This window comes from Lycium ferocissimum, chromosome 12 (genome assembly GCF_029784015.1).
Source record: "Lycium ferocissimum isolate CSIRO_LF1 chromosome 12, AGI_CSIRO_Lferr_CH_V1, whole genome shotgun sequence".
NCBI classification, from domain to species: domain Eukaryota; kingdom Viridiplantae; phylum Streptophyta; class Magnoliopsida; order Solanales; family Solanaceae; genus Lycium; species Lycium ferocissimum.
The window spans coordinates 44,548,351-44,557,235 of record NC_081353.1 but is presented as its reverse complement, the minus strand read 5'-3'; the positions used below and the strand labels follow the sequence as shown (position 1 = coordinate 44,557,235).

At 36.4% G+C, this 8,885-nt stretch overlaps 2 protein-coding genes and 1 pseudogene across 2 annotated transcripts; 1 reads left to right on the top strand and 2 right to left on the bottom strand.

Annotated features, from left to right (window-relative positions):
* Positions 1–6: 6 nt before the first annotated feature.
* On the bottom strand, positions 7–2,134 carry LOC132040675 (ABC transporter G family member STR2-like). Its single transcript, XM_059431332.1, has 3 exons — positions 1,286–2,134; positions 907–1,036; positions 7–776 (listed from the first exon to the last, which is right to left on the bottom strand). The coding sequence occupies exons 1-3, from the start codon at positions 1,763–1,765 to the stop codon at positions 220–222; spliced, it is 1,167 nt and encodes a 388-aa protein (XP_059287315.1). The 5' UTR covers positions 1,766–2,134; the 3' UTR covers positions 7–219.
* A 347-nt stretch (positions 2,135–2,481) lies between these two features.
* On the bottom strand, positions 2,482–4,428 carry LOC132040887 (uncharacterized). Its single transcript, XM_059431579.1, has 3 exons — positions 4,292–4,428; positions 4,018–4,206; positions 2,482–2,779 (listed from the first exon to the last, which is right to left on the bottom strand). Exons 1-3 carry the CDS (start codon positions 4,340–4,342, stop codon positions 2,696–2,698), a joined length of 324 nt encoding a protein of 107 aa, XP_059287562.1. The 5' UTR covers positions 4,343–4,428; the 3' UTR covers positions 2,482–2,695.
* A 1,311-nt stretch (positions 4,429–5,739) lies between these two features.
* LOC132039357 (ABC transporter G family member STR2-like) overlaps positions 5,740–8,885 on the top strand; it is a 7,872-nt pseudogene continuing 4,726 nt past the window's right edge.

The following is an 8,885-nucleotide window of genomic DNA, read 5'->3' as shown; positions in this document are numbered from 1 at the left end:
GCAACATTGGCCAATAATAGGGATGGGTCTGACTCTGATACCATGTTAATAAAATTGACATTAGGTCTAACTCAACTTCAAAACTTCTCATCTGGTGAGAATTGTCCGAGACTAGATAAAGAGATAACAATCTGTTCCCTCAGCCAATGTAGAACACTTTAACATCCTGATCTAAGAATTTGAACAGCTCATGCCTTGACATATATAGAAATGAATGTTTTACCTTATCGGAATTTGGTTTCTATGATCCACACGTTGTCTAGCAGGTGAAAAACCTAGTGTTTGAAGAACTCCACTGTGGCTAGCGCTCCAAGACTTAGATGAATTCCAGGGACTTCTCAGACTATGATCAAAATCTTGGTCCTTTTTCGCATTTGTTTGCAAATGAAGGCATCTGTTAGACGCGTGTGATGGTGATAGAGGGACAATTGACATCTCATTTTCACCAAGTGTTGGAGGTTTCATTCCAGTAAGTGCAAATGCAGCTAATGCTTCAACTCCAAGCTCAGATTGATCATATTCTTGAATCACATCAATCAAATACTCTATTGAACTTTCTCCCTTTGGTACTTTTCTCCCCATTCTACCAAGATGTTCAACAACATCAATCGGAGATCCTTGATACATGAGCTGTCCGCGAGCTAAAATAATGAGATGGTCAAGAAGCAATTGGATCCGAGATGAAGGTTGATGAATTATTAGGATTACAGTGCTACCAGCTCGGGCGATGGCATGCACCTTGTCAATCACACTATGAGCACTAGTGGAATCAAGACCTGATGCAGGGATGGATTCAAAATTTAAATTAATGGATTCAAAGTCAACTACCTATATATCTATACTTAGTGTTGAAAATGTCGAGTTCAGTTGAACCCGTTAATTATATACTACATCCTCCACGCTTACCTGAAGTAGGCTCATCCAAGAACAACAATGATGGTCCATGCATGATGTCCACTCCTATTGACACCCTACGACGTTCACCACCAGATACTCCTCGGGTCCCTTCATCACCTATGTAAGTATTCCTAGCCGACTGCCATAAATAGACGATAAATTTTTAATACAGACAGATACATGTGATTAACTAATTTTCAAGTACAGTCAAATCTTTCTAAAACAACATTTGTTTGTTATGATATGTTTGGCTGCTAGCGAAATGCTGTTATAGAGAATATAATATAACATAACAAGAAAGATCGGTTCCACAAAAAAACGTGGCTATTATAATGAAATGTTGTTATAGAGAGGTCTGATTGTACATAATAGTAGTTGATTGACTTACAGATAAACCAAGTTGCTCGATTAGCTTCTCAACGCGCTTTCTTTTATCGGTCATTGGAATTGGCCCGAGTCTAAGATCAGCAGCAAACAACAATGTCTCATAAACAGTTAGCATTGGGAAAAGCCTATCATCTTGCATGATATAAGAAGAGGTTCTCTTAACAAAACTTGGTGTCATTTCCATTCCATCAACAGAAACTCTGCCTCGAAGACTCAAAATTCTACCAGCTAAACCATCTAAGAATGTTGATTTTCCAGCACCACTTGGTCCCATAACTGCAGTTACACAACCTTTTGGTGCATAGCCAGTTATCTGGTGCAACAAGTCCACTTCTTGATTCATCCATCTGCCATCTGTATCTTTTATCTGTTTCATCACGGTGTATGTCAGGCCAGAGAATTCTAGCCCACCTGCGAAATTTACTGGCTTAGTCCCTATATCGATCGTTGAATCAACTTGATGACCATTGACGTGCCTCATAATATTGGACTACAATAAAATCTTGTCCTATACTTTTTGCGATATAATTCCTGTGTTCAATTTTTCTAGTTTATAAGGAATGTACATAGTATAAAGGCAAAGTTTGACAAAAAAAAAAGTTCCACTATTATAGTGGGAGGAGGCAATTACAAAGCTGAAACAAGCCCTTTTAATGTTGAGTAATCCGTTTGATAGCGTTTTAATCGAAAAAATGGAACTTTCCCTGTTGTTTGTTTCATAAATTGTTCACTTCCATTCTTTTGCTTGTCTTAACTTTCACATTATAGCCAACGTCCCCATGAATGCTCTTTGTTTTATCTTCTTCGTTTTGTACGACCCGCCAATTACGGTTATGATATTGACCCCTACAATAACTAACATTTATTTACTTAAATTGTATTGCCCCCCCCCCCCCCCCCCCCCCCCAACCCCAACAATAACTAACATTCATTTACTTAAATTGTATTGGGCCCCTGCTGATTCTCTGCTTATAAAAGGCTGACTAACAAATAACAAAATCACCTACTGCAACTCCAGGCAGCACAACAATATTTTTGTTTTTTTGTTTTTTATGACAAGGGAACTCGCAGCCGCTACTCTTTGGGTGCGCACAGGATAAACCCCGCTCCTGTACAACAGTCCGCACCAGGCAACACAACAATATATTTACATGTAAAAAGCTGATTAACAAAAAATGACTTTATAACATTGAATACTAGATATTATAACCATTCAAGTGAAACAGATCCCACTTTAACATACCAAATTATACATACATAGAAAGAGTTTACCTGATACATAAAAGTTAGACTACTACTAATACCGACATCCCAAGAGAGCTTGACCATTGAATATATTTATGCAAATACTTCTACAGCTAATAAAGACGCCAATCAACATTAACCGCTTTAGTTACATATGATAGTGTTCTTAACTAGTACTAGACTTAGAAAGCAATAGTTCAACTGCCTCTTCTCTTGCCTCCGGTGAATCTTCTTCTCGATTCAAACTTAACTGCACATTAATCCAAACAAAACGAAAAAACTAAATTAGCCATAAAGTATAGATGCAAACCAAAGCAAATTAGCTACTATTAAGTATAGGTCAATACTCCTCTTCTCTTGTTGAACTCCTCACTCTTAATGAAAAAACTAAATTAGTATAGATACCAAAGCAAATTAGCTACTATTAAGTATAGTTGACAGCGCAAGTCATCCGTTTAGTCATTATATTTAACAAATTTGTCTTTTCCCTGAAGACAATAAGGTCCAGTAACACCTATTTCATATTTCAGTGTCATACAAAATTCTCAACTCCTGCAAAATATGTGTCTCAAAATGAAGTTCAGGTAACGTATGCAAAGGGACGTGACTAAATCAGAATACTAATGATGGGGTGACACAGGAAAAAATGGGAGAGGCGGCAAAGGGAGAAGGATGACAAACTGTTACGAGAAGGGTAAAGGTAATAACGTTAGCACTTCCAATGATGCATCTACGGCTGAAGGAAGGGAAATAAATCCAATAACAAGGTGAATGAGATAGGGAGTGTGCAAGCATATAGGCTTGAAGGTACTCTAAATGAGATAAAGAATTTGATAACTAATTGACCACACTATATTTACCAAAGATTGTTACAGGAAGGCCAAACAGGTTGCAGATAAATGGCCTCCCTGAGTCACACCAGAGATGATGTGTACACATACACTCTTTTTGATTATCTCCCGAGACAAGTTACAGGTTCGTTAAATGTGGAGAGATGGCAACTTCCCCCATTTTGAGTCAAGAAGAAAAGTCCAAATGTCTTGTATACGAGCCACCTTGGTTTGCCAGCCTTATTAACACTCTGTTTTGCTTGTATTCTTTGAGTTGGCGATAGTTAAGATAACTTTTCAAATTTCATCAACTTAGTTCACCAAATTCTCACCATGTACAAGAAAGGTTAGTCTGGCTCTCCTACAACATGTATGTGCTTCGTTAGGCAGTGGCAATAAAATTGTGACTCGATTTGATTAAAACAAAAGTTGGCTTATCCCAAAACTCATCACCTATTAAGTAATTTTTCCTAGGTTATCATCTCATAATACCCTTATCCGCATAAGTTTGAGTAATCAAAGCCAACAACAAAAACTACTCCTCCGTCCCAAAAGTGTAACCAAAGCCAAAGAAACAACAAAACTAAATAGCGCTAAGATTCATTCAAAATGACACATTTCATCCCCAACACCTAAAAAGGGGAAGGAATCTGTATACCTTAAAGAATTTTTTCCGGCAAAGACGGGCAACATTCTCCTCATTTCGTCCCCTATATGCATGGATTTGAAAAGTTTCTATAGGTGTACGCAGAGTGAGATTTTCAACTTTAACAGTCATAAGGAATTCACGACCTTCACCCACAAAATAGTTCACTTTTTCAATCCACATGACCTTGTACTTGTAATCCTGCAAGGCGTGAAGAGAAAACTGTAAGGACATTTAGGGTGATTGTTCAAACAGAGCAAAGATGATTAGATGGATAGAGGCATACATCATTTACTGTATTGTTGTAGTCCTGAATAGCATGTTTAGCCAGATCCATGAGCAAGTCAATTTCTTTTCAAAAATCAATGCACGGTACATAAGTAGCTGCCCAGGCTTTACCTGGATAGATGTCAATGTCAAAACCCTGTCAAATAATCCAACCCAATCAGACATGAATTCATATTACAGATAACCAAGAAAATTAGGAGGGGGAATTTAACGAAAAGAAAAAGGAATCGGCTAAAGAGGGAAATATATAGGAGAGGGATATGTGAGATACATGGACTTAACATGTCATGTGATCATCCAAAAAGGAAAAAGATATACAAGGGCTGGACTAGGACGAATGGAAGTATAAGTATAATCAGTGAATTTGTTCTCTATTATATTTGATAGATTAGATTTCGTCAAGTAGGTCCCAAAGTAGAAGGGAAAAACAAACCTTGTAGTGTTAAGAATACTCTACATAAACAGGCTAAACAACTAATCTAAGGTCTAAAAGTATACTGCTAATGTTAAGAAGTGAGGAAAACTTGTCTTAATAATCCCATTGATCTTGAAACTATGGAAAGTGACCAGAGACTAAACCTGAAACAATGATTCCTCAAAACACAGGCTTGCAAATAAGTTGATGAGGATAACAGATTAAACGCACAAATAAAAGAAGAATTCATGAAGACAGACAAAGCGCAAGCAATTGACAAACATACATGGGTATCACAAATCTGATTGAAGTATCTCCAATAAATTTTGCGAAATAAAAGCTCGTGCTCCATGGAAGCGCCTTGAGGGATGAAATATTTGTTGTTCCATGGGATCTGACCAGCCAATGCCATCTTCGGCACATCACGTTGTTGTTCCACCCAATGCCAACGTTCGCTATCCGCCATTTATTCGTCCACCAAACCTAGCAATATATATATATATATATATATATACATATATATATATATATATATATATATATATTAGGATTCTCTTGTACCAATTAGTATTCATTACTTAGTACTAAATTTTATAACTTTATTTATAAAAAAAGATTTAATAACCACAATTTAAATAAATTTTAAGTTCCTAAATTGGGACAGAGGGAGTAAATTTGCATGTGTGCGCCCAACCCTGTTTTTCTATAGTGTGTGTCTAAAGTAGGGGTGTGCATTCGGTTTTTCAAACACCTCACATAAATTGGGACGGATGGACATAAATTGGGACGGATGGAATATATGTTAACGAGTCTATGCAGAAAATAAGTGTCCTTTGCATAATTGTTATTCTTGTCTTTTGTGTGTATGTTACACGTCGGTCCAGCATTTTTGTGTTTATTTGCTGTCTCATTTCTTGGTAAAAGTTATTCCATCTTGGATAGCTAAGTGAAGTTTCTCCGCTCCATATCAGATGATTGGGCAGGTGATATGGTGCTTAGCTCACATGCTATGGATCGGGAATTCAGTTGCAATGGCAGCGTCAGTAGGATTAATCGGACATCATCTGTTTGGTGCCTGGAACGGGGACCGAAGGTTAGCAATACGATATGGTGAGGCTTTTGAAGTCGTGAAGAAGAGAACGAGTGCCATTCCATTTGCAGCTATTCTTGATGGACGCCAACAGTTGCCCGAAGATTATTACAAGGAATTTATCAGATTGCCATATGCATCAATAACAGCATTGACATTAGGTGCTTACTTTCTCCACCCCATTGTGCAAGCTGCCAGTTATCGGCTACACTGGTAGCCCTGCTGTGTCACAAAACTTCCTTCAATACAAGATATCGTGAGTCCGAGTTGTATATTTTCCAAGATATATAAGGTTACTGTTGTCTATTTAACAACTGTTGTAGAAATTATTAAACTCTGTATGGTGGGAGTAGGAAAGCAAAGAAAGAAGAGAAATATAAAGGATTCAGCTTACTGTGTTTGGAAGTGCAAGTTCCAATTTTTGTTTCCCTTCAAATTCTAATGGTGTATATCATTGTTTCCTTATTTGAAGCATTACACATCATTTATTCGTCTCTAAAACAAGCAGAAACATTGATTTTGTCACCTCACAACACTCATACTGGTTCACCTTTCAGATTTCACGAGTGAGTTATAGTTCTTCATTCAACAGCATGCCATAAGCGGTTTATTGTACTAAGCTATATCACGTGTCAGCACTGATAGCCAGGAAACAAGATCAAATTATTCAGGTAAAGTTTCGGCCCTACACTCACATTGTGCAGCCCTGATCTAAACAACTTTGAGTACCATGTAGTGGGACCTGGGCAAAAAAGATGGGAACAAGCATAATCGTCAACAAAAAACATTGGAGCACTTATTGCTATTAGCAATATAACCGAACCAGGCTTAGGAGAGATTTAATGAAACATATATAGTTGTGCATATGATTATGTCGGGGCCCTGTCCTTCTTACAGTCATGCTACTCCTGAAGGCTTGTAGACATGTGTACTGTGTTTAGTAGGGTGTGTGGCCGATTTCGTCTTTATAGTTCTTATATATATATATATATATATATATTATATTACTACTATATATAAGGGCAAACTTAGGACTTTTGTAGTCCTCACAAGAATTTTCAAATTTTTTTAAAACTTTTTAATTAATTACTTTTAGGTCCTAATCTTATTTATTTAAGTCAAATTTATTTTTTTCGTTTTCAAGGTCTACTTTTCAAAAGCTATCGAACCTCTTACCTCATTTTTTATGTTCTTTGATTTTTTTTTTTTAGTGTTCGATATCCGCATTTGAGCCCAATTAATCCAGATAATTTGCATTGTATCGCGCCCATTCGGGGGAAGCGCTCCCTCCAAAGATTTTTTCCATATCCATATTCGAACCCTAATCCCTAATTAAGGGAGGAGCAGCTCCATCCGCTGCACAAGTTAAATTATATATTTATCTTAAAAGTTCATTAACTATGTAGAAATTATTTATTTAGAACTAAATAACTTCAAAAAATTAGGATACATAACTTATAAATGTCAAATTCTGGCTCCGCATTTGATTTGAAGTAAATAATTTCATCAAAATGAAAGTTAAAATATTAAAAGAGTGGAATGAAAGTTTTGCTTTCATATATTAAAAATATACTTATATGAAATTTAATTATTACTAACGTAATTACCCATTTGTAGGACTACAATGGGTATATGATTATTGTTGTTGGACACTTGTACTAACACAAATTATATTTCTTTAATTAAAATATCTACTTTTATATCTTGAGTTTTCTCCAAGCTAAAGACGGGCCACACATAACTATATATATATATATATATATATATATATATATATATATATATATATATATATATATATATATATGTTTCTCTGGGTTTTGCGTTTATAGAAGGTAGAGGACCAAATAGAAACTGTATCTAAACAATAAACTGCTCGGTCGATGTCATTTTACTCTCATCCCTCCAAGAAACAACTTTGATAAACATTATTTCAAATCAACCCCATTATAAACCTTGTGTTTTGATAAACATTATTTCAAATCAACCCCATTATAAACCTTGCCTCCAAGACGACGTTCCCTATCCAACTTCACACTAGATCATGAACACTGTTACATGCAAGGAAGCACATATCACTTATTGTCAACTGCACTTTTGACTCGATGAGAACAGGTATCATGCAAAGGGGAAACTCTAGTTCCTTTTTGCAGTAAAGTACAAAATGGTGTTACTATGCATAAGAGAACACTTTTTGTTCGTTTACTATTACTGTTGTCACTCGAACATATAAAATTTTCAGATAAACTATTACTACATTGAAACATGAACACAAAATTCAACTCAATTGAGAAAAGGAAACTGAGTTGACTCTTCTTCCGCTCTAACGATCATTTCTCAGATAGCTAACAAACCTATCAAACAAGTCAAACTGAATTGCCATGAGAAGATGACCAACAGATACGGGGAAGAAAACAATGGCCATTCGGAAAGGACTTCCAAAAATCTGAATTGACCAGAGTGTTTGTAGCTATTGAAGAGAAAATATATGTAACAACGTCCCTGCTATTTCCAAATAAGAAAAAGGTAGTAAACATAAGGGGTAGAGGGTTCAAAGTCCCAAGTCGTCAACAACAACAACAACAACAACAACAACATACCCAGTGGAGTCTGGGGAGGGTTGAGAGTGTACGTAGACCTTAACCCTACCTTAGAAGGTAAAGAGACTGTTTCCGGTAGACCCTCGGCACAAGTCAAAAGCAAGAAAAGTAAACAGATTGAATCATTATGAAATTGTCAACATCCCTAGGAACACAATTCTATTTTGCTTCAGATGTGCCAGGCAGAATCCACTAGGACTACTTCAACATGTATACAAACACACACACAACTCTATCCTGCTCCAGATGTGCCAGGCAGAATCTGAGATAACTAATAATTTAACCAAACCAACTGCTAACCCTCTAAGCTGGTGATCTCCACATGGAAGCTAATTACATTTTCCTAAAACAAAAACTTTTTGCCTTGAAATCATGAGCTAGCTCTTGTACTTAAATTCAAACTTTAGAACAAAAATTCATTCCTCCAAATTTTCATTCAAACCCCATGTCCTGGAATGCTATTTTCCCCGCAAATAAGGAAGCCGCC

Coding starts and splice junctions, on each gene's coding strand:
- LOC132040675 (XM_059431332.1), bottom strand. CDS start 1,765: ATGAGGCACGTCAATGGTCATCAAGTTGATTCAACGATCGATATAGGG. Junction 1,037..1,285: donor TCGAGCAACTTGGTTTATCT/GTAAGTCAATCA, acceptor TATTTATGGCAG/TCGGCTAGGAATACTTACAT. Junction 777..906: donor CTTGGATGAGCCTACTTCAG/GTAAGCGTGGAG, acceptor TCCCTGCATCAG/GTCTTGATTCCACTAGTGCT.
- LOC132040887 (XM_059431579.1), bottom strand. CDS start 4,342: ATGGATCTGGCTAAACATGCTATTCAGGACTACAACAATACAGTAAAT. Junction 4,207..4,291: donor ACAACAATACAGTAAATGAT/GTATGCCTCTAT, acceptor CACGCCTTGCAG/GATTACAAGTACAAGGTCAT. Junction 2,780..4,017: donor GCCGGAAAAAATTCTTTAAG/GTATACAGATTC, acceptor ATTAATGTGCAG/TTAAGTTTGAATCGAGAAGA.